Below are 25,885 nucleotides of genomic sequence, written 5' to 3' on the forward strand. Positions count from 1 at the left end.
TGGACCTGTGAGATCAGATTCATGTGTTATAAAATCATAGAAAATTAGGGTTGGATGGGACCTCAGGAGGTCATCTAGTCCAATCCCCTGCTCAAAGCAGGACCAACCTCAACTAAATCATAAATTTATGATTAAGTCAAATCTACGTAGCAGTAGGTTGGATGATGAGACATCCAAGGTGGTTTCTATAAACTCCATTTGTTGTTAGGACCTCCAAAATTTTAGGACCTCCAAAATCCATCTGTCTAAAGTAATCTGCTCCCACAAAGATTGGAAATTGGAAAGATGATGCCCAAATGGTGGGAAGGAGTGGGTAAAATAATACAAGTTTAGGTTCTGAAGACAGCACAGTTCTTGACCCTTTACGAAAAATAAAAATTGACACCTATTTGATGAGGAAAACTGAGTAATGGTCAGTGTGGTGGTGGATGGTTCTCTCTTCTGGAATCTAGGTCTCAACTTAGGTGGTTCTGAAAGCCTGTGATATTCAGGGACTTGGTCTGGAAGGGATATCTGCACTGTCTTTGGCCTGCTGAATTTCCTTTACATACAGATGTGTAGATATTGAAGGAGATGAGCGTAACCCTCAAATCTTTAAGAGAATACAAGGATTTACTGGGGGACTCACTGAAGAGCTTGAGCCACCGAAGGAAGGTCCTCAATAGTGCTCTGGACCTTCACGAGCATTCATGAGGACTGCAGCCAGTATAGGCAATGCATGACAATTGCTGCAGAAACTGAGCAAGCTGCTATGTGGGCCGTATCTAGGGCAGCCTATAACAATGTCCTTTCCACAACGATTGCCTGAAATTGCTCTCAATGTTCTTGAGGCAAATGGTCAATAAAAGAGTTAAATTTGCTGTAGTTGGTGTAATTGTATTTTGTGATCAGGGCTTGACAGATAGTGATTCTACATTGCAATGATGCAAAAGAGTAGCTCTTATGACCATAGGGTGTTTTTGGTCTTTACCATCAGGGGTGCTTTAGAATAGCACTGTCTACTACGCTCATACACAGTATCAACAACTAAGAAACATGAACAGAAATTCAGAAACCTTAACAGGAAAGTAACTCCTTATCTGCCCTTTTATATGCTGGAGTTATGGTTTGTCAAGTTGCTTCAGCATGTTCAAGGAAAGCCTCATTTACAGGTAAGGCTACCCAACACAAGATGGCAGTATGGACAATATCCAAAAGTTTATAATGGGTGCCACGAACCTCCTCCAAGGGGATTTGGAGGGAGACAGCAATCATCTTCGTAAGCTCCTGGAACTACTGAAAATCATTCAGATGGTTGGAGGAAGGGGTGGGGAATAGCACTTCATCAGGTGAGGAGGAGATGTTAAGTTGGTGGTGTATCTTCCTCATCCTCCCTTTTCTCCTGTTCCTCAAAAGATTTCTCTTGCAGCAGGAATTTCTGCCTCTAGTGCTCCCCAAGAATATAGCTGGTACTCTGGATGTAAAAATAGTTGTCGATAAGTGGCCCATGGGTCCCAATATGGCCACTGTGGGGAGGGGGGGGGGGACATAAGGAAAAGGAGGGAGCATCCAGCTTTGATCACACCAAGAGGAATGAGGAATGACAGAATTCTACTTGTGTCTTGGAGCTTCCCTCTCAGAAAAAGAATCAAGAGAGGTAGTTCTGGACAGGTAATTGAGCAAGCATCTAGCAAAAATCTGCGAGTCTGAGAAATTATCTTCCTCATAGTACAACAAAGGAGGCACAGACAGGAGTTCCAGAGGGGTAGCAGTGTTAGTCTGTATACAGCAAAAAAAAAAGAGCTCTGTAGCACTTTAAAGACTAACAAATTTAATTTGTGAAGGCATCAGCTTTCGTGAGCTGTAACCCACTTCGTCAGATGTGAGGAATAGAAATCACAAGGCACATATATATATATATCCAAGGGAAGTAACAACAATGGGAGAGGTGGATGAAAGCAAGGTCCATTCAGTAGAGTACTTGAGGCCTATTCACAACTACTGATTAGGAGGTGAGAATGTGTGATCAGAGGCAATTACTTCTTGTAATGAGATAACCATTCCAAGTCAGGATTCAGACCCAGTTTTGATTGTGTCAAGTTTGCAGATGATTTCAAGCTCAGCAGTTTCTCTTTGAAGTCTGTTTTTGAAGTTTTTTTGTAAGACTATAGCAACTTTCGAGTCAGTGACAGAGTGTCCTGGGAGACTGAAGTGTTCTCCGACCGGTTTGTGGACGTTACTATTTTTTGTGTCTGATATGTGTCCATTTATTCTTTTGCGTAGTGACAGTCCAGTGTGGCCAATGCACATGGCAGAGGGGCATTGCTGGCACATGATGGCATATATAACATTAGTGGATGTGCAGGTAAATGAGCCCCTTATGGTGTGATTGATGTGGTCAGGACCAGTGATGCTGTCACTAGAGTCGATGTGTGGGCAGAGCTGGCAACGGGGTTTGTTGCAGGGATAGGTTCCTGGATTGGCCTTCTTGTCGGGTGTACGGTTGCTGGTGAGTATTTGCTTCAGGTTGGGGGCCTGTCTGTAAGCAAGGTAGGTGTGCCTCCCACAGCTTGAGCAACAGATGGATCATCTGCTAGGATAGGTTGTAGATCCTTAATGATGTGTTGGAGAGATTTTAGATGGGGGCTGTAGGTACTGGCCAGTGGTGTTCTGTTGTTTTCTTTGTTGGGTCTGTCCTGTAGTAGGTGACTTCTGGGTATTCATCTGGCTTGGTCAATTTGTTTCTTCACCTTTCCAGGTGGGTATTGTAGTTTTAAGAATGTTTTAGAGAGATCCTGTAGGTGTTTGTCTCTGTCTGAGGGATCAGAGCAAATCCGGTTGTATCTTAAGGCTTGGCTGTAGACAACGGATTGTGTAATGTGTCTAGGGTGGAAGCTGGAGGCATGAAGATACGTATTGCGGTCAGTTGGTTTTTGGTGTAGGGTGGTATTAATGTGATCATCATTTATTTGTATTGTAGAGTCCAGGAAGTGCATTTCTTGTGTGGACTGGTCCAGGGCTGAGGTTGATAGTGGTGTGGAAGTTATTGAAATCCCGGCGGAATTCTTTGAGGGACTCTTTCCCGAGGTCCAGATGATGAAAATGTCATCCCAGGAGTGGTGTTGAGTGAGCTTGCCTGTCTCTATTAGTGGGTACTGGGGAGCCAGGCGGTACTGGAGAATTGTGCATTACTAGTGACATACAAGACTCCAGTACCAAGAAACTTTCCATACCTATTAGTGGAAGGAACTCTGGGTCATCTGAGATAAAAATCCCTGAAGAATTTAGACTCCTGAAGCATCGGATGAATCTGTACAGAAACCTCTTGAGGTGCTGTGGTGAGAGGAGGTGATACTGATGATGACCTTGGCTTCGACAGCACCGGTTCATCAGTTTGTGACATCAATTTGGGTGACGCAGGACCCCCAGCCAGTACTGACCTCTGATGCAGAGTCCTTACAAATCCTAGCACCATGACAGTGACTGGGTGGTACCAAGACTGGCTTCAGGATTGAGTGATACTGATACCACAAGACTTCAAAATTTCTGAAGCCTTAGTTGAGGGTTCCTCGATACTGGGAGAGCTTGGAGTCTCAGTGGTATCCTTTCTAGGACAGGAGTTCTCCAAAACAGCACTGTAGCAATCTAGGCTTCTTGGCACCAACTTCTCCTTAAGTGGATCTGGAGCTTCTCTTTCTGCAAGTCTTGGTGCCATCATCCATGGTTCTCTCACACAAATATCTAGTGGGTGGGATGGCTGGCTGCAGAAGTCAATGGGACACTGTGCTCACCAGAAGACTAATATACAGGGGAGGGGCGTATCAGGGCCTGGGTCTAAGGCAGGTTGACTGGAGTGCTAATTAGGAGCCTAAAATTAATCTCCGTTTTTTCTGGACCTGCTCTTAAACGTTGAACAAATTTTACACTTTGATGGCAGATGGGTGTTCCCTAAGTAGTAGATACAGTGAGATTGACCATCACTAACTGGGACAGAATCCCAGGGATTAAATCTACATTGCAATTATGCAAATATAGGGGATCTAGGCATAATTTAAGGATAAAATCTTTCAAAGAAGGAAAGGCTCCTGGGGGATGCTGGGGAGGGAAACAGGGAGTCTCTCAAAGTCGTCCCCTCAAAAACATTACTAGAACTAGTAAAAACTAAAAACTAAAAAGGGGACTAATACCTAAATGAAGTAAAAACTTGACGCTATTCCCTACGGAAAAAACTAATTATGAAATAGCCACCGCAAGACATTTTAAGGATCCACAGACTAGAACCTGGGTCTGCACAGCCTGGGAAAGCTGATGTTCCTACAGTGCCATTAGGCGGCCATATGGAGCCACAGCCAGGGAGCACTGTGAAGAGTAGGCACCACAGGAAGTACTGCCTAAGAAACCCAGAGTGAAAGCACTTTGCTGTCCTCTGATGGGCCAAGCACCCTATTTAACCATGGAGGATGCCCCAGGAAGTTTTCTGGACAACAGCACAGACTTTGGGCCTGCTGCAACTCCAGACCTCACCTCATCTCCTGGTATCTAGCCTCCGACCCCAGCCTGACTTTGACCCTGACTCTTGTTCATTGAACCTGGCTCCAACAATTCCTCTGACCCCTGCTCCGACTACCATCCTGATGTGTAGACCTCTGTCCTGGTGTCACTACTAGGCCAGACTGCCTATGCCCCAGTCCTTTTCAGACACTGTCTCAAACCCCAGGTGGTTGAGAAGAAATGAGGGGATTCAGGGTAGAAAGACAGCTAGGGTGCATGTGTGGACCAAATGGACACTGCTACAAAAAGTATCTGATCAAAGGCACACGCATACCTGAAATGGAGCATGCATATGACATTACACACACAGGGCATGTCCCTCAGAATATTTTTGCTATTTTGGTTAAGGCCTAGTTACACTAGAGAGTTTTGTCGACAAAAGTCAGCTTTTGTCTACAAAACAGTCCTGGTGTACACACTACAATGACCCTTTTGTCGACAAAATTGCCCTGTTTTGTCGACAAAATAAAACCACCTCAAAAAAAGGCGTAGTGCTTTTTTCGCCCAACTTCTGTTGCAAAAGCGTCAGTGTAGACACTGCTGTATGTTTTTGTTGTGGTAAATGGCCTCCGGAAATGTGTCTCAATTCCAGTCCTGACCTTTCTGGACATCTGTTTGCACTCTGCTGCTCTGCCAATCGCCCCTCCCCCTGTAAATTCATGGGAAGTTTTGTTATTCCACTTCCTGCTTGGTCAGCGTGGAGAGCTTGCATCTCATCTTCCCAACTGACTATGGCAGCTCCACACAGCAAAGTTCTCCCACTTGGAGCACACTGGAGCTGCTGGATCTGATCAGCATTTGGGAAGAGTTAGCCGTGCAGTCCCAGCTCCGCTCTAACTGAAGGAACTTTGATATCTACAGCCAGATTTCTCATGCCATGGTGGAGAAATGCTATGAGCAGAACACATGCCGTGCTGAGCTAAAATCAAGGAGCTGTGGCAGAGTTACCAGAAGGCCAGGGAGGCAAATCATTACTCTGGTGAGGAGCCAATGAGATGCTGCTTCTACAAAGAGCTGGAAGCCATCAGCAGCAGAAACCCCACATTCACCCCCAAAACACCCACGCGGCTCTGGGGCCACCAGACTCAACCCTGACAAAGAGATCATCGACGAGGAAGTGGAGCTGGAGGATGACCCAGGGTTGGTTGCTGAGGTTGGCAGTCAGAAGCTGTTCTCCACCCCAGAAGGCTACAGCCAGCCCTTGAGCTCAGGCACCCTGAATGCAGGGGAGGGGAACTCTAGTAAGTGTTTGGAAGCTGATGCTGCTTGTGTACAGGAACCATGGGGGTCATTAGCTTGGCTAAAACATACAGGTAGTTAAAGGGATAGAAATGCACAGGAGTAGCTGTGTTTACATGTGATTTCCGATCCCCTTGTGCACCTAGGCAGTATGGCTGAGAAGCACATTAATGCATGATGAGATTTCATGGGTATCCTCGGGTGTGACCTCTAGGAAACTTTCTTGGAAGTACTCCCAGATTCTCTACCACAGATTCCTTGGCAGAGCAACTGTGTTTCTTCCCCCATTGTAGGACACTTTCCTGCGCTAACTGGCAATCACGAGTGGGGACCAAAGCAGCGCACAGTCGTGCAGCATAGGAGCCTGATTTGAAGCAACTGGCATGGATGAGATGCATCGTAGCATCCTTGCTGACTCTAAGAAGCGAGATATCAGCTTCTATAACCCCCACCTGTGGAGAATAGTGGCGAAATTTGTTTTCCCTATGCATCTATACTCATGCCCAAAACAAGCACCCACCCACCAGAACCTTGACCTACTTCGATGGTCCCCCCCCCCACGCTCCCTAACTCACCATTCCCAAGCTGATCAAGGAGCTGTACACTCTGCACAGGGGGATAATGAGAATGAGGTGTGTTTCACAGTGATTCATGTATACTGTTAGGGCACTTACAATAATGCTTCTGTTCACTGTTTCTTGTTCTTACACAGATGTGACCTTCGTAACCAAGGCCCCTATTCCAGCTGACCGCCTCCAGCTGATAAGGAGGCGACCCCCAAGAAACAAGGAGATGTTCCATGAACTCCTCCTGTCCTCTGAGGCATCCAAAAAAGAGAAAAGAGCTTGGAGACAATCAATGTCAGAATCTCAAAAGATGAAGAGACAGGAACAGAAGGAGAACCAAGAATGAATTTTAGCTGGGCATGAACGCATGAACAAATCCATGGAGGAGCAAACAGAGCTGCTAAAGACAATAGTATCATTACAGACACAGTTAATGCAAGTTCACCCGTCCCCCCCCCCCCTTTCAGCAGGAACAGAACTTCTTTCCTTGCACTCCCCCAACACATTTCTTCCAAACTCACGGAGTGTCTCGCTACCCCCTTCATTCCATCCCTTCAGACAGCTATGAGAATGACAGCTGGATTTACACGTAACTGTCATAACTGGCACTGCCCCCACCCCCTGCTACTTTTCCCCCCTTCAGGTTTTTGTGTTGTAAACGGTTATGTGTTTAATAATAAAAGTCAGTTCTGAGAACAATATGCACTCTTTATATATGTGTGCACATGACATTTTCACATACCTCTGACATGCATCTACAGCTCTATAGAAGTCCTGCAATGTCACAGCACTGTTTCAAAACACACCTTATAGATTCTCATTGTCAAAATGGGCCCTCAATGCCTTCCTTATTCGTATGGCCCCCAGTTGAGCCCCCCTAATACCTCTGGCTGCTCATATGCAGATGCAAGGTGATCCACCTCTGCAATCCACCCCAGGGAAAACTTTTCGCCCTTAGCTTCACATAAATTATGGAACACACAGCACGCGGCTATAACCACAGGAATATGGTCCTCATTTAAGTCCAGCCTGCCATAAAGGCGTCTCCAGCACGCCTTTAACCTGCCAAATGCACATTCAACAGTCATTCGGCACCTGCTCAGCCTGTTATTGAAGAGCTCCTTGCTGCTATCCAGGTTGCCTGTGTAAGGCTTCATGAGCCATGGCATTAGTGAGTAGGCTGGGTCGTCCAGGATCACTATGGGCATCTCAACATCCCTGAGTTGAATCTTTTGGTCTGGAAAAAAGTGCCTTCTTGTAGCTTCTATTACAGGCCAGTGTTCCTGAAGATACGAGCATTATACACCTTTCCTGACCAACCCACATTGATATCAGTGAAACGCCCATGCTGATCCACAAGAGCTTGCAGTACCATAGAGAAGTACCCCTTTCTATTGATGCACTCTGTCGTGAGATGGTCTGGGGCCAAAAATGGGATAATGTGTCCAATCTATTGCCCTGCCACAGTTAGGGAATCCCATTGCTGTGAATCCTTACACTATTTCACACATATTGCCCAGAGTCACAGTCCTTTGCAGCAGAATGTGATTAATGGCCCTGCACACTTGTGGTAACACAACTCCAACGGTGGACTTCCCGACTCCAAACTGATTAGCGACTGTCCGGTAGCAGTCTGGAGTCGCCAGTTTCCACAGGGTGATTATGACATGCTTCTCTACCAAGGGGGCAGCTCTCATTCTGGTATCCTTGCACGGCAGAGAAGAAGCCAGCTCCACACAGAGTTCTTTGAATGTGGCTTTGTGCATTTGAAAGTTCTGTAGCCACTGCTTGTCCTCCCAAACTTGCATAACGATGCAATCCCCCCCACTCACTTCTGTCTCATGTGCCCAGAAGCAGCAGTTTGCTGTGTACAGATGTTCCGTGAATGACAGAAATAATGCGGAGCTGTATGTCCGCATGTCACTCAGCAGGTCAGGCTCCTCGGAATCTTATTCTGATTCGGAACTCATGATATACTGCGTGACCAGTGGCAATGTGTTCAGAACGCTGAAAGCAACAGTGGAAAGTAGTGTGGGATCCATCTTTTCAGATACAGATGGCGGGTGCGCAGGAAACTGCAGGGAGCCGTTGGAAAAATGGCGTTATTCGCTGCCAGCAACGCAATGACTGAGGGTATGGAAACGAAATGCACCATGGGGCATTGAGCCAGCACCCATTCTGCTCCATGCTCCTCTCCCATATCCCACAATTCCTAGTGGCAGAAGGTGCCGAGTTGCATGGTGGAATAGCTGCCCACAATGCACTGCTCTCACTGTCGATATTTCAGCAACAAGTGTGGATGCGTTTTGGCAACAATATGAGTGCTCTGTGGATGAGCACTAGTGCTGTTATTATAGTGCTTTTTTATCACCAATGTAGTTATCGTCGACAAAACTTTCTAGTGAAAACAAGCCCTAAATGTGGTGATAATCTTAAATACCAATCAAGGCAGAATAGTTATAGTTTTTAAAGACTGCACCCTTAAAATCCCCACCAATATAGGTTAAGTAGGACCTAATTGGAAGGCCAATTAACTGAGCAGAGCTACAGCTGAAGGGCTAATTTGAGAGGGAGGCAACACCAGGAGCTGGGAGCATATAAATTGAGAGGAAGGAAGTGCTGAGAGGGAGAGCGGAGAGCCTAAAAGGCAGAGATAGAAAGGAATGAATGCTACAAGTTCTGTTCCGTTCCCCAGAGGCAAGTGGGGGAGCTGGCAGAGGGATTGTAAATCGCACTACAGGCAGTGGCTTGCTTGAAAAACACAATAAAACAGTGTGGTGGAAAAGGAAACCTCAAGTGTGGTTTGTGATTAAGGCCTGAAAGGACTCACAAGGAACTATCCCGAATACATTTTTTTCCTCAATTTATATAGGCAGATTCAAATTTGTCCCAGCAGAACTATTCTAGCTTTGTCAAACATTTCAAATTCTTCACTTTTTCACCATATTTAAGTAAGTTTAAAAAATAATTAAAATGCAACAACATGCCATCTGAATTTGTCTTCTAGAGTTAGTTACTGAAAATAGATACAATGTGACTGTATTAAACTTAACTGCATTTTGTTCCTTACTTGAAAAGAGTTCTATGAAGGAGACCCCCATATCTGAGATTAATGGGCTGCTCCACTTTGATTCATGTAGCATCACCATCAAAAAATAACTTAGATTCTAGATGCCCAGCTATCTTCTCAGCAGACCTACCACCCTCTTCTCATAAGTCATTTTTGTCTTACAGTTTTTCAATATTTTAATGTAATCAGAAATGGAATAAAAGATGGTTACTAAACCTTCTGTAATTGTTGTTCTTCGAGATGTGTTGCTCATGTCCATTCCAAGTAGGTGTGTTCATGCTGCGTGCACCATCACCAGAAGGTTCTTCCCCAGTGGTATCTGTAGGGTTGGCTCTGGAGCAGCCCCCTGAAGTCACACCTGCATGGCACCCTAAATAGTGCTCTGCCAACCTCCTGCCTCTTCAGCTCCTTCTTGCTGGCAGACTCCAACAGAGGGGTAGGCAGTGGGTCTAGAAATGGACATGAGCAACACATCTCGAACAACAGTTACAGAAGATTAGTAACTGTCTTTTCTTCTTCGAGTGCTTGCTTATGTCGATTCCAAGCAAGTGACTCCTAAGCAACCTCACAGAAGGAGGGGCTGGACTTCAACAGACTACAGATTGCAGCACTGCCCTACCAACTGCCACCTTGTCTCTGACATGATGAGTAATAGCATAATGTGCCGCAAAGGTGTGAATGGATGACCACATTGTGACCCTACAGATGTGCTGAATCGGGGTTTGAGCTAGGAATGCTGTTGAAGACACCTGGGCCCTTGTGGAGTAGGCTGTCAGCAGTGGGGCTGGTACATTCACCAGATCATAACAGCTCTTAATACATGACATGATCCATGATGAGATTCTTTGAGATGAGACCAGGAGACCCTTCCTCCTACCCGCTATTGCTACAAAAAGTTGAGAAGTTTTCCTAAGTGGCTTAACTCTTTCAATATAGAAAGCCAACGCCCTCCTAATGTTCAGTGAATGAAGCTTCTGCTTGCAGCTGTTGGTGTGTGGTTTGGGGTAAAAAAAAACCCAGAACAAATAGGTCCTGGTTTGAATGGAACTGCAACATTACCTTTGGGAGGAAGGTTGGGTGCGGGAGCAGGCGAACCTGGTCTTTGACGATGTTGGGCTCGGTACCAGGAGCGGCATCATATTCAGTGCCGGTGTTGGCATCAAATGGGCGAATGGTCTCCAACCAGGGATGTTGGTATCCGCTCCCGGATGCCAGTGAAAATGAGTGTCCTGAATGAGACCCCCGGGCTTGGTGAGAAGCCCAAGATGTCCAGAAGGGCCCAGTGAATTAGGACCTGCCACTGGGGTGGCCACGACATGGAGAAGGGGTGAGAAGGTTTTGTACCTCCTTCTGTCCTGGTGCCAACTCTGCTGGAGATGTAGGACTCCACCTTGGAGTTGGATCCTTAGATCCAAGTGTGTGCTCACTTCTCGGAGACCAGGGAGGTGCAGTGCCCTTCAATGCCAGGGCAATGGTTGATGGGGGATAATTGAGAGCTTCCCCTTAGAAAATACCACAGCTTCCTTGGCACCAGGAACTCTGCCTCTGATGCTCTTTCTTGTGGGGGTGGCACCATGCTCTCGACGAGCTCCCTGGCCACCACAAAAGTCTCTGGAGTGGAGGGGAGTTGTAGGTCCTCCTCCTTGAATTCGCTGGGGGGGGGGGGGGGAAGGAATTCATTAGGTATCGAACTCGAGAGGGGCTGGAGTCAACAGTATCATGGCAGCAGGAGCAGTGCCTGAGTGGCCTGGCACGGGTCGTACTCCGCTTGCATTCTTACAACCTGATGGTTTGGGCATTGGTGAACGTCCCGTCTGTTTTCTTCTGCTTCTTCCTCTGACTAGAGGAATGAGAGCAGTGCCGTGCCCTTGAGGTGTCCTATAGCACTGCTGAGGGTCTCTTGAACCTTCCTTGGCACCGAATCTCGAACGGACGCCAGTGCACTCCGAACCAAGGTCAACGTGGCTGGGTATTGGTTCTAATGAGCCCAAAGATGGATAGAGGGCCACCTCCACGAGGATAAACTTTAACCTCTTGCTCCTCACCTTTATAGTTCTAGCATGAAAGTCTCTGTGTATCTTGCAGTGATCCCTTCTGGTGAGTCTTTCCGAGGCACTTGAGGCAGACAGTGTGTGGACCACTCCTGGGCATGGGCTTCTTGCAAACCCTGCATGGTTTAAACCCAAGGGACCAAAGCATGCCCCAACCCCAGGAAGAAAGGAATGATGATCCTTTAAGGGGCTCTACCTACCACAAAGTACTCTAATCTAACGCTAAATAAACAACACTACTCTATTTACAGGTAACAGTGTGGATAACCACTTCGAAGGTGACACTTGTGGAACAAGACAGAATAGATTCCAGCTGACCGTTACAGGCGATAAGAAGGAACTGAAGAGGCGGGGGGTCAGCAGAGCCTATATAGGGCGCCATGAAGGTGCAACTCCAGAGGGCTCTAGAGCTGACCCTACAGATACCACTAGGGGAAAAACCTTCCAGCAATTGTGTACGCAGCACGCACACACCTACTTGGAATCGACATGAGCAAGCACTCGAAGAACCACCAAAAATTTTAAAAGGACATTTTCTTTTTTGCAGACAACTGCAATCTGAAGTGAGTAGAATGAAGACCCAACAACTAGAGAGTTTGTGGGGAGAATGAAAGAGCAAGGCCAAATGGTTTTGGACCACTACACTCAGCAAAATGACAAATGCAGTCTTCAAAGCAGCACTGAAATATATATGATAATCTCTAGTAAAGGTATGAATTGACTGCCAATTAGTCAGTAACAATGGTTCTGTAACTCCCTTTGAACCAAGGCACTCTGCATATCCATGTAGAAAGGAACTTAATTTTCAAAGGATAATGAAGAAACTCAGTAACACATGTACGCATCCACTTAGCTAAGACAGAAAAGCCTTGTGACTTTTAGGATCCTGAAATAAAGTGAATACAGGACCTGAATTCTTCTGATCTGTGTCAGAACGCCCCAGAACTTCTGACCACATCTACAGAGAGGCAGACCATTTCCTTTTCTAACAGGATTGGGAGGAAAGGAAGAAAAGTAAATGTTCTGACATTTATCCTGGATACAGAGATGGGAGCCAGTACAGAGGGTAATTCCCATTACACAAGGTAAAAGGGAAATTTGATGAAAAGGCACCAATTTTCTCCATTCTATGAGTCAGAGTAATACCTAGGAGGAAATTTAATACAAAGCCAATAAAGGGAAAGTGAATGAATGGGCTTACCTGGGGACTTACAGAGTGCATGGAAAGCTATGTTGTTTCTGCAAACCAGGACCACATACTAAAATGATTCCTAAGGCCCACTTGGGACTCCCACCTGCATAGCAATATGACAAAATCCAATGAGGATCTTATGGTCCTGAAACTGCTTGTCCTTGGGGGGAGGGGGGGGGGTCTTTGGGGTCCTACTGGCAAAAGTGGAAATACAGAAGTGTGAAGGGCTTCTTTGGATAAAAAAGGCCTTTACCTTCAGAAGCTGAACAAATATTTTGTTTGGTTTGTGGAGGTTGGGTTAGCCTATGTGGATATGTTGGAGTAACACAGAGATCTGTTCTCATGGGCACACACCATCTGAAGGTTTTTGAGCAGACTTCCAAATGAACTATTTATCAATTTGCCTATGTCAGAGTTCAGTGCAAATCCCAGCTGACAGAACAGCTCTACATAGTCCCTTACTGCCACTGTAGCTTTCTGCAACTAAAAACCCTTTACCAGTCAATCTTTCAAGTATAACAGGATGGAAATCATTCAGCAACAGTAGAATCACTTCCACCAAAATGAAGTGAGTGAAATGCCATAGGGCCCTCCTACAGAGTTCAGTGAGAATGACAGGAACACCAGATGAGCTACTGCAGTGGAGATAATGAGATCTGTATCCTTTAAGTCAACAACGATATAATAGATGCTCTCCATCTGGAATACCTGTTCACGATGAAGCTCAAAATGTGCAATTTGATATTTAACATGAGATATATGCTTCTTTTTATTTTCCATACTGTGAACAGCAGAAAGTAAATCCCTAAAAGACTCTTCTTTCCTGAATTTAATCTCATTAGTCTGATGACTAGGTGTCAGGACTGCCTGTTTCAAGGCATCTTGTATCTGGAGTTTGGAAGGAAAGGAAGATGATTCAAAATCTCTTGGACAAAAGAAGTGAATTTCTGGTACCACCCTGAAGTGATGCCAGAGAGAGTCATTTGTAACTTTGCCTCACAGATTATGAAAATTTGGCAGCCTATAATTTTAGCATTCAGACTTTCATTTCTAGTGTCACAACCTCTTTTGCTGACAACTTTGGATTGTTGCTAGGAGGCCTAGCCCTTCGAGGTCTTTGAATTTGTGAACAGAAGCATGTTTTGTTAAAAAAAACATACAAGAGAATCAGTTGGTCTACAAGATGGACTACAATAGAATATAGGGAGCAGGTGAGGAAACCAAAGTCCTCCTACATAAACTAAATGATTTCTCTGCATCAGTCTTCATTCAAGACTTTTTTCTTCCGGATAAATAAAGTAAGGTACTATGTCAGACACAGGTGTCAAAACAAGAATAACTGATACATTAAATAGCAAACACACCAGGACTGAATGGCATTCCTTCAAAAATTCTAGAGGGCCTTAAGAATGAAGTAGCTGAACTGATACAAATACATAACTTCATTAAACTTAGTTTCTTATTCTGGAAGACTGGAATGTAGCACATCTTTTTTTTAAATGTGCAAATGGTGATCTTGAGAAATATACAGCAGAATATTTCAATTCCTAATAAGACCAAAAACACTTCTATATACATGATAATTAGTATAAGTCAATGCATTTTCTGTAAAGGAAAGTCATCTACTAAACTTTTTGACAATAGCAGATTAAAGGAGAATATACATAAAGTGTATTTGGACTTTCAAAAAGCCTTAGCCAAAGCTCTTCAAAAGGGGCTATCAAAGAAACTAAGTAGCCATGGAGTTAGTGGAATATTACTATAATGAATTAGACAGTGACCAAGAGACAGAAAATGAAAGCGGGAATAAAATGGTTCATTTTCAACATAGGAGTAGATTAACACTGGGGATGCCTAAGGATCCAGACTAGGACTAATGTTTTATACATTAACGATCTAATGAACAGTGAAGTGGCAATATTAATAAAATTTTTAAGTCAATCAAGACTAATTATAAATGAGAGGAATTCTAGAGACACAAAGCTAAGTGGACTTGGCAGCATGATAGTATATGAAACTATGACGACAAATGCAAAATAATGCATATTGGAACTCCTAGTACACATTGCTGGGTTCTAAATTAACTAACTAGTCAGAAAAAAGCAATGGGCATTTTTAACAGCTCAGTAAAAGAAAATCTTTGATAAGTGCACAGTGATGATCAAAAAGGCCAATAAAATGTTAGGATAGATAAAGAATGCAATACAAAATAATACTGAAAATATTATAATACTCTTATATAAAATCAGTGGGTATAACTTCACACTGAATACCGCACACAGTTCTGGCCACCCCTTCTCAGTTAAAGACATAGCCAAATGAAAAGGGGTCCAAAGCTGAGCGAAGAATATGATAGGAGGCACTGAAATCCATACAAAGAGAGGCTGAAAAGATTAGGACTTTTTTTGTTTTTTGAGAGGCCATGATAGAAGTATACAAAATAACAAATAATATAGGGAAGTTAATCAGGAGTTCATCTTCACCTCTCTTTGTTATATATTGGGACAGTCAATGAAACTGAAATACAACAAATTTAAATTGGTTAAAGTCTTTTTTTAAACAAAGTACAATTAATCTGTGGAACACACTAACAAAATATCACTGAGACCCAGAATTTGGTAAGATTAAAAAAATGACGACAATGGACAATGACAGCATCCCATGCTACATCAGATAGGATAAATAAAATAATATAATGGATATAAACTCTCATGCTTTGGGGCAAAAGCCAAACACTAACTGCCTGGGGTTAGGAAGAAACTTCTCCTGTGGGCAAATTATTCCATTTTGGGGTATCTTGCACCTTCCAATGAAACATCTGATCCTGGCCACTTTTGGAGGCTGGATACTGGACTAGGTGAACAGCTGATTGAGTATGGTAATTCCAATGTTCCTATGTGCTGATGACCCCTGCAACTGCAAGAAGAATAGGCTGAAGTGGGGCTTTCTTTAAACCTATAAAGAATCAGAGAGACTAGCAAAGATGCTCCTTATTTTGAAAAATCCAGTTGTTAGGTAATAGGCTACCCAGCTGTATTACCCATTAGATTGTTAGTCAGGAGGCAAGAAAGCCCTGGTCTACCAACAGGGTAACCTGCCTTACATCAACCTAACTCTGTAAGTGTCTACACTAAAATGTACCTCCCACTGATGTAACTCACCCACTATACCAACTTAAAAACTCCACCTCCACGAGAGGCATTGCACTTAAGCTGATGTAGTTAAGTTGATGCAATGTCAGTGTAGACACTACATTGCTTAAATCGACTGTTGTGCCTTTCAAAAACCGTCCCACAATACCCCATCACTGGCAGTTAAATTGGTGCAAGCACTCCTGTTGTGGACATGCACCACTGACACAAGGAGCATAGTGTGGACATGTAAAACTGATTCTATTATTGCAGTGGCTATACATCAACATAATTTAAGTTGACTTAATTTTGTATTAGAACAGTTCCAGAGGGGTAGCCGTGTTAGTCTGTATACAGCAAAAACAACGAGAGTTCTATGGCACTTTAAAGACTAACAAATTTTAATTTTTGTAGGCATAAGCTTTCGTGAGACTCAGCTCACTTCGTCAGATGCAGAGGTAGAATGATACAGTAAATAGGAAACGCAGATATACAAGTGCATAGAGAACAATGGGGAAGGTGGATGAAAGCCAGGTACTTGAGGGCTAATGACAGTCATTGAGTAGGAGGTGAGAATGGGTGAGTAAAGCAATTTACCTCTTGTAATGAGACAGCCATTCCAAATCTCTGTGGGGCTGTCTGTAAGCTAGGATGGGTCTGTCGCCCACTGCCTGAGCAGTCCCCCAACCTGAGGCGAATACTCACCAGCAACCATACACCCTACAAAAAATCCAACCCAGGAACCTATCCCTGCAACAAACCCCGTTGTCAGCTCTGCCCACACATCGACTCTAGTGACATCACCACTGGTCCTAACTACATCAATCACACCATAAGGGGCTCATTCACATATGCCATCATGTGCCAGCAATGCTCCTCTGCAATGTACATTGGCCAAACTGGACTATCACTACACAAAAGGATAAATGGACACAAATCAGACATAAAAAATAACATCCATAAACCAATGGGAGAACACTTTAATCCCCCAGGGCACACTGTCACTGACCTGAAAATCAACGTACTTCTCCAAAAAAACTCCAAAAACAGACTTCAAAGAGAAGCTGCTGAGTTAGAAATGATCTGCAAACTTGACACATTCAAACTGGGTTTAAACAGAGATTTGGAATGGCTCTCTCATTACAAGAGGTAAATTGCTTTGCTCACCCATTCTCACCTCCTACTCATTGACTGTCATTAGCTCTCAAGTACCGGGCTTTCATCCACCTTCCCCATTGTTCTCTATGCACTTGTATATCTATGTTTCCTATTTACTGTATCATTCTACCTCTGCATCTGATGAAGTGAGCTGAGTCTCACGAAAGCTTATGCTACAAAAATTAAAATTTGTTAGTCTTTAAAGTGCCACAGAACCCTCGTTGTTTTAATTTTGAATTGTAGACTTGCCCAAAGACTGATACCAATCAATTACTCCTGAGTACCCAGGCTTGCCATTGCTAGAATAGGTTTTCCTTCTGCACTGCAGTCCAAAAAGACAAAAATCAAACCTGACAGTGGGTGGAGGTTCAACTCCTCCCTCTTATAAAGTCCCCCAATAAAAAAGTTTCAACAGCTCAAAAGCAGCTTAACTTTGAATATAACAATTTCATCTAACACTTTGATTTTACCTTTTTGAAGAGCACCATTTATTAATAATTTAGTTAATTAGTAATGGTTTATTTTCTAAAAATACCTGTATACCTTTCTTCTACCTGTATCCAAAAGGACACTGCTGTCCCACTACTGCTAGACAAAGGTATAGCAGAGGCAATATGAAGCCAAGACTTCAAGATCAATGGCATTTCTTTGTAAGTATTTAAAGTCTTACGTATGACTTCAGGAAGGGTGAGTTTGGTGCATTGCTGTTACTTATATTTGTCAGCAAATTTCATTCATGTCCTGCTGGACAGGAAAGATTGCCTTTTCCTTCATTGGCTTTAAATAACCATGTCTATAGAGACTTCTGCTTTTTGTTGTCAGAAGAGTCTGGGACTGAAGTGTGCTAGCGTGCTTAGTAGAAAACTGCCTAATCTGGAACAAAAAAGGGGCCTCTCCCAGGGAGGCATTCCGCCACCTCAGAATTGCTAAGAAGCCTCACGATTCCTTCAATTCCTTCAAGGCCCTGCTCTTCTTCAGAGTTCAAAAGTTCCACTGACTTCTTAAAAGAGCTTGGGATGAGGGATCTTCTAGATCAGCCCCCTAGTAGGTTGATTTTTTGTGGTTCGGCGCGCTACCTAAGAGCTGTGTTGAGATCATGAAGAGAATGAATATATTGGAGACCATCAGTGGTGAAGAAAAATCATACAAGCGTAGGTCTGAAAGGGACCACAGTATTCCAGTCCCCTGTACTCAAGGCAGAGCTAAGTAATCACTAGACCTTTCCTGACAGGTGTTTGTCTAAAAACTCCAATGACAGAAATTCCACGACCTCCCTAGGCAATTTGCTCCAGGGCTTAACTACCCTGAGAGTTAAGAAGATTTTCCTAATGTCCAACCAAAACCTCCTTTGTTTCAATTTAAGCCCATTGCTTCTTGTCCTATCCTTAGAGATTAAGAACAATTTTGCACCCTCCTCCTTGTAACAACTTTTTACATACTTTAAAACTGTATTGTCCCCCTCCCAGTCTTCTCTTCTCCAGACTGAACAAACACAATCTTTTTAATCTTTCCTCATAGGTCATATTTTCTAGAACATTAATAATTTTTGTTGCTCTCCTCTGGACTTATTCCAATTTGTCCACACCTTTCCTGAAATGCAGCGCTCAAAACTGGACACAATACTCCAGGTGAGGCCTTATTAGCATGAAGGAGAGTGGAAGAATTACTTTTCATGTCTTGCTTACAACATACCTGCTGATACATCCTAGAATGATGTCTTTTTTTTTTTTTTTTGCAATAGTGTTACACTGTTGACTCATTATTAACTTTTGAACCCCAATATCCCTTTCTGTAGTCTCCTTCCTAAGCAGTCATTGGTCCTTCTTAAGTGGAGTACTCTACATTTGTCCTTACTGAATTTCATCATATTTACTTCACACCATTTCTCCAGTTTGTCCAGATCATTTTGAATTTTAATCCTATCTCAAAAGAACTTGCAATCCCTCCCAGAGTGGTATTGCCTGCAAACTTTAGAAGTGTGTATTGTCTATGCTATTATCTAAATCAGGGGTGGCCAACCCGTGGCTTGCGAGCCGCATGCGGCTCTTTGCTTATACAAATGCAACTCGTGAGCCGCAAGCGGATCTTTGCATGCAGCTCTTTGGTCTTTGCGGCTCTTTGAGACTGTAAGTGAAATTGACCAGCTGCCTTTTCTGCAGAGGGTTAGAGAAGTGAAATTGACCAGCTGCTTCGGAAATAGATGCAGGAGCATGAATTTTCGGCAGAGGGTAAGAGACCTGTGACTCTGAGATATCTACATCTATTTTTTGACTCTTCATCTCTAACTGGTTGGCCACCCCTGATCCAAATCATTTATGAAGATATTGAACAGATCCAAACTCAGGACCGATCTCTGTGGGATCCTGAACAATATGCCCTCCCAGACTGACTGTGAACCACTGATAACTACTCTCTGGGAATGGTTTTCCAACCATTTATGCACCCACTTAGCTCCATCTAGGCTTATTTCCCTTGTTTATTTATGAGAAGGTCATGCAAGATAGTACCAAAAGCCTTATTAAAGTCAAGACATGCCACATCTACTGCTTCTCCCCTATCCACAAGGCTTGTTGTCATAGAAAGCTATTAGGTTGGTTTGACATGATTTGTTCTTGACAAATCCATGGTGGCTGTTACTTATCATCTTATTATCGTCTAGGTGTTTGCAAACTGATTGCTTGATTATTTGCTCCATTATCTTTCCGGGTACTGAAGTTAAGCTCATTGATCTGTAATTCCCTGGGTTGTTCTTATTCTCCTTTTTATGGATTGGCAGTATATTTTCCCTCTTCCAGTTCTCTGGAATCTCTCCCCTTTTCAATGAGTTTTTGAAAATAATCACTAATTCAAAGATAGAAAGACAGAGTGTAATGCTAGTGGGATTGTGGGGCAGCGTGCCCAGAAGCCAGTGGTATTCTTCTTCTCATGCTCAGGTCAGCAGCTTCACCACCAAGAGGTTGGTCCAGCTAGTCTACAAAGAAGAGTCCCACTGCATCCTTTACCTGAATGTAGCTTTGGAGGCTGGACTCCAGCCACAGCACTGCTTCCTGTATCAGCTGATCATTCTTCTTGCTGACACAGTGAGGATTGCAAGTTTAATGGTTGCCTGCTCTCCCAGCAGTGAAGGTGATCCTGCTACAGAGGACATTAAGCCTACTTTGCAGATAAGGCACAGACTTCATCTCCTGGGTTCCTTTGCATGAGTTACCATCGTGAGGAAAGCCTAGGAGTTTGAGCCTAGCAACTGATCCCAGAGCCTCTTCTCTGATGGGTGAGAAGGTAAAAAGCAGAGGCTGAGATTTTGAACTGTTAATGGGTGTATCTCCTGAGTCACAGGGCCATGAATTCCAAATTAGGAAAGCAATCAACAGAATGTGTTTTACATAAATACTTTTATCAGAACCTTTTATCTGCAAACATTCAAAAAAATAATGAATTTACTATTTGGTTTCGTTTTTCCTTTATCCCCTATTCTTATATTATACTTTTCTTCCATTCTGTCTGTATTTTGATCTAGCCTTCCTTGTCTTTAGTGTTAAACCTCAAATTGTTTTTTATTTGTTTAGATTCCCCACCCCCTTATAATCACTTTTTCCTCATCTTTGCCCTCTTTTCCAGACCATTTTCCTTTGCTGATCATGCTTTTCGTCCCCTCCCCCCCCCACTATCAATTTCCCATTCATAACTGCCTCTCATTTTACTCCAACTTCTTATTTTATTACTGACCATTTTTTCCTCTCATTAAACAGCTCTGCTTCCCCCACATTCCTGAAACACAGCCCCTACTCCCCTTTTCTAACATCAGCCTGCAAAATCCAGGCCAAGAGTTCTCTCCGCCCAGGGTTCAAAGACAGAAGATTCCTTACCTTTCTGGCCACTGGGACCTCAATACATCTTCCCCCATTTTTACTGGAGCTATGAAAGCCTCTACTATGAAAACACTCAATGTGTGTAGTGCTGAAGGCCACATATTAATTAAACGTACTGCTTGTCAAAGTCTAAAGCATAACAGTGACAATTCTCCACTCTGCCTGTGTGAAGCTCAACTGCAATCAAGAGGTGGGTTGCAGTGATGCAGTTACACCTACATAATTTTTAGCCACCAATCTTTGACATAAGTTAGATCTCCACAGGAGAAGCTTTCTCTGATACCACTGATATAAGGTTACAACAGTGAAGAATCAGGTGTAGAGGAGCTTCACTCCACCATGCCCCTTCATCCTGTCCACAGAATGCCCCAACATGCTTCCTCTCTCCTATTATGACGAGAGAAGGAAAGATAGGGTTGTGCTGGTGTAGAAGATGGTGGAAGAAGCACTTCCACTAGCCTTCCCCCCGATGGAAAGTTCCCTGGCACAGGGAGAATTCTCTGGGGGCTCTCTCTGGTCACTTTAAGGCTTACATGATACAAAATGGCCTTTGTAGACTGCAGAATCCAACCCAAGAAGCATTTATTAGTTAGGAGGGGGATTAGTTAGGAGGGTGATAAAATAAAGGTATTTTTCTTGTGTGCGTGAAATGGGATAGGTATTCCTTTAATCTACCATTCAATTATTTCACCATTTGCTAGGAATCTTTCAACAATTAAGTTTCTTGTAAATTGCCAAATTTATAGCAGATGAATCACTGGCCCTTGGATAACTAGTTCAAATCAGTCTTAAAGGATATGAGATGTCTGACTTTTCCCGTTAACATTAATATAACATTCTTAAGCAGATCACTAAGACAACATTGTATACTACATAGCAGATGTAGTTGTATTGTATTGTAGTGTATTGGCTGTGACTGTTGCTTTTATCTTTGGGTGAATTCTGGGTAAATATTTGAGAATATAGAATATTTCTTTTATTCACATTCTAAGACAGGTACAAACCTGAAAATAATTTTACAGCAATCATTATTAAAACTGTCAATATTTTTCAACAGTTACCACAATCTAAAAATATCAGAGTTTATCCTACCCTTAACAGAGGAAGCAACTGTGTCAGATATGTTGGTCTATTAAATGTAGACATTTAATGAAGACTACTGATAACTAATGCTAAAAATACAAGCTCTTTGGTTTTTAAAAATTATATTAAACACAAAAAGTTATGTGCTAAGTGGATAATTCCCCCAAACACTTTACAAAATTAACCAGTAGTCCCTCTTTTGACACCAGGGACTGCGGGGGAGAGGAGGGAGTCCCAGAAGAACTGATAGCTGGAAGCCTGGACACAGCTTATGTTCCTTCAACCCACTCCTATAACTACTGTCTAAAGCAGAGAATTAGAAATTACTAGAGGGTTAAAAAAACTCATGCACATACCAGAAGTAAAACAGTCTAAAATGGATATTAATACATCAGAATAGCATACTAAGAAAGTTTCTGAACATATTTATTCCTCTTCTAACAATAATAAAAAGGCCAGAGCTTTGAGCAGGTTTTTCTTATGCAGAACAATAATTAGGTCACCTTTCAGAATATAACTGTTTCCATGGCTTTTGTCTAAAAGAGAACAGGAAAATACAAATTTTATAAGCATCATACCTGCCAAAACCATATGATCTGCTTGCTATTTCTTGTATAATGACGATAAACGGTGTTCCTTTGCCAGTCTGCTAAATCAACCTCTTGCATGCCACAGAGCATAACCTGAAAAGGAACCGATCATTTGATTGCTGCTCCATCACATCATTATAGATGCACTTACTAACTTTTAGTTATTATGTACTCTACATGAAAGACATCTGTACAATGATGAAAATATGAAACGCTTGGTTTGAACACAGAACCAAGAACTCTTGCATTATAATCCAAGTTCCAACTCTTCTCTACTCTTTACTTACCTCATAGGGCATTGTGAGGATTTATTAGTTCTTGTTTGTAAACTGCTCTGAAGATTACACTCATAGAGGGCCCAAATCCTGTGAGGTTTTCAGCACACAATACTATCACTAAATCCAATGGAAGTTTAAGGTGTTCAGCACTTCACTGGAAGCACTTATCAGCCTGTGGAAATGAGCACTATATAAGGGCCCAATTCAGAAGTCCTTACCCAGACAAAAATGAACGTTACTTACCTGTAACCAGAGCTCTTCAAGATCACTCTGAATATTCACACTTGTGGGATACTGCACCACTTTGTGGTGCCTTGCACTAAAACCCTCTTCCAGCAGTATCAGCTAGAGCAGGATTTTTCAACTTGTGGGTTGGGACCCAAAATTGGGTCATCAGAATGTTTCAAATGGTCACGTGGCAGCTCCTGTCCCACAAGGCTGATTGGGCTCTCCTCCCTGCTCCAAGCACTGGAACTTTTGGGTGCCTGAGCCACTCAGGTTTCTCCCAGCCATCAAGATGACGGGAATCCAGGTAGGCCAAATATGAGTGAGTGCAACTGCAACCCCATGAGTCAGGTCACAACTACACTAACACAAATTTGGCCCAGTCAGGGGGGTGGGGCAAAATCTGAGTGGCGCTGCAACCCTAGAGGTTGCAACATCCACAGCCCAGAGCAGAGACTAGCCAGCCCCACAGCACAGGAGCTGCAGCAGCCGCCACCGTGGGATGAGAGCTGGGCAGGATCCAACCAAAGCCACCCCAGGGCAGGGCTGTAACTAAGATGGGGTGAGTGGGGTAGCCACTCGGGTGCAAAGCCACAGGGGTGGCTCAGGCTGCTGACGCCAGGCAGGGCACATCTGGGGTGGGAGGGAACGTGCTTCCATGTGCCCCCTGCTACGTATCACCTCTGGTAGGGGTGCATGGGGAGGTTATGTACCTGTAACTGGAAGTTCTTTGAGATGTGGGGTCCATATCTGTATTCTACTGAGGATTATGCACATGCACCATGTGCCCAGAGCGGAAGCTTTTCAAATTAGTAGTGTCCATCGGTCCGTGCATGCATCCTTGAATTGCCTTGTGGTTTCACTCAAGGCGGACTGACTGCAACTTCTGCTCCTTCTCCACCATAGATCTACCAGATTCGCAGCAGAAGGGAAGGAGGATGGGATTGCAATAACAGATAGGAACCACACATCTTGAAGATCCTCCAGTTATAGGTAAGTAACCTCCCCTTCTTCTTCAAGTGATGGTCCCTATTGTATTCCATTGATGGTGGTTAACAAGCAGTATCTAGCTAAGAGGAGGGTGCGAGGAAGATGACAGAACCATGGAACAGAGAACCGCTGCACCAAATGAGGCGTCCATTGCAGAATCATGCACTAGAATATAATGAGAAGAAAAGGCGTGTACTGAACTCCATGTGGTCACCTTACATATGTTTGCAAGGGGCACATCGTGGAGTGTGGCAGCAGTTGATACCTGGTCCCCAGATCCCATTTGATGGGGACCATCCCTATAGTTACAGTGCAATGCAGAGACCCACTTCAAAATTTTTTGGGTGGAGATAGCCTGCCCTTTGAGTCTCTCTGCCATGGCAATGAGTAGTCTAAGAGAATTTCCTGAAGAGTTTTATCATCTGGACATTGAGAGAGTGAAGCTGCCATTCCTCATTTGAGGTGTGTGGTTTGGGAAAGAAGGTTGGCAAATGTATAGATTGGTTGATGTGGAAGTTGGAGACCACTTTTGGTAGAAATTTCGGATGCCAGTGCAGTGAAACTTTATCCTTATGAAACATGGTGAAAGGGGGTTTGGCATCATGACTCCCAGTTTGCCAATCCTCCTTGCAGAGGTGATAGCCACCAGGAAGATGACTTTCATGGAAAGAGAAAGGGAGCAGGAAGCTAGAGGTTCATTAATGATGTAAGGACTAGACTGAGGTCCTATTGAGAAGCGACAGGCTGGATGGGCAGGTATTTATGTACAAAGCCCTTCCAGAACTGGGCATTCAAAAGGTGGATAAAATCTGAATGAATCTCCACCAGAGGGTGGAAAGTGTGAATAGTTGCTGCGTGTACACTGATGGAATTGAGAGCGAGTCCCAATGCTTGCAGATAGAGGAAATAGTCCAAGAGCATCAGGATGCCAACAGCCTTGGAGGCAAGACCTTTCTGTAGGGCCCAGGAGGTGAAGCGTACCAACTCAGCTCAATAGGATCATCTCATGGAGTCCTTCCTTCTATTGGAGAGGACCTCTCGTACCGCCGAACATTCTGGTGCTAGTGGAGGTGTCCATCCAAAAACCAGGCTGTTAGGTGAAGCATCTGTGGATCAGGGTGTCTGAGTCTGCCATTGTGTTGTGTGAGCAGTTCCAGGAATGTCAGAAGCAGGTGTGGAGGATGTTTTGACATGCAGAGAAGCAGAGGAAACCAAAAATGGCAAGGCCAGAATGGAGCAATCAGGATGGCATCACCCTGTCCCATCGGACTTTGTGAGGGATGTGTACTACACAAATGGTAGGGGAGAGAAGGCGTGGTTGACCCAGTATGACCAGTTGATGACCAGGGCTTTGCCTTGTGAATGGGCACCAAATCCTCCCTCTGAGCAGTACTAATGCACTTGGTTTTGGTGTGAGATACAAAGACTGACTGGAGGCCCCCATTGACAAAACTGTCCATGATTACCATATCATGCAGTTCCCATTCTTGGTTAGTTGCAAAGTTCCTGCTGAGAGCATCGACAATCACGTTCTGGGTCCCTCGTAGGTAGGCTGCCGACAAAAAGATAAAGTGTGCAATGTACCATTTCCAGAGGTGCACTATTTCTGAACTGCAGACTTTATGCTTCCTTGCTTGTTTATGTAGTAAACCATAGTTGTGTTCTCTGACATAAGGAGACTGTATGGACAGGAAAAATGCGCAATATGCCTTGTGTACTGCCTGAAGTTCCAGGACATTGATGTGCGTCATGGCTTCTCGAGGGGTCCAAGTTCTTTGCATCAAGCGATCTCTTGTGTGCTCCCCAGCCATCAAGCAAGGCGTCTATTATGATTGTTATGCTCAGTGAGGACAGGAGGAAGGGTTTTCCGGAGCAGACTTGGAGTAGGTCTGTCCACCACTGGAGGGAGGTGA

At 43.8% G+C, this 25,885-nt stretch overlaps 1 protein-coding gene across 2 annotated transcripts in view; it reads right to left on the reverse strand.

Annotated features, from left to right (window-relative positions):
- WWP1 (WW domain containing E3 ubiquitin protein ligase 1) overlaps positions 1–25,885 on the reverse strand; it is a 157,707-nt gene that overhangs the window by 7,439 nt on the left and 124,383 nt on the right. For both annotated transcript variants that reach the window (XM_067553523.1, XM_067553522.1), the window contains exon 21: positions 22,468–22,572. In XM_067553523.1, coding sequence (XP_067409624.1) covers positions 22,468–22,572 — 105 coding nt within the window. The remainder of the gene's footprint in view (positions 1–22,467; positions 22,573–25,885) is intronic.

Source organism: Emydura macquarii, unplaced genomic scaffold (assembly GCF_026122565.2).
Source record: "Emydura macquarii macquarii isolate MOO-44397 ecotype Brisbane River unplaced genomic scaffold, CSIRO-AGI_Emac_v2 contig_1477, whole genome shotgun sequence".
NCBI lineage: Eukaryota > Metazoa > Chordata > Testudines > Chelidae > Emydura > Emydura macquarii.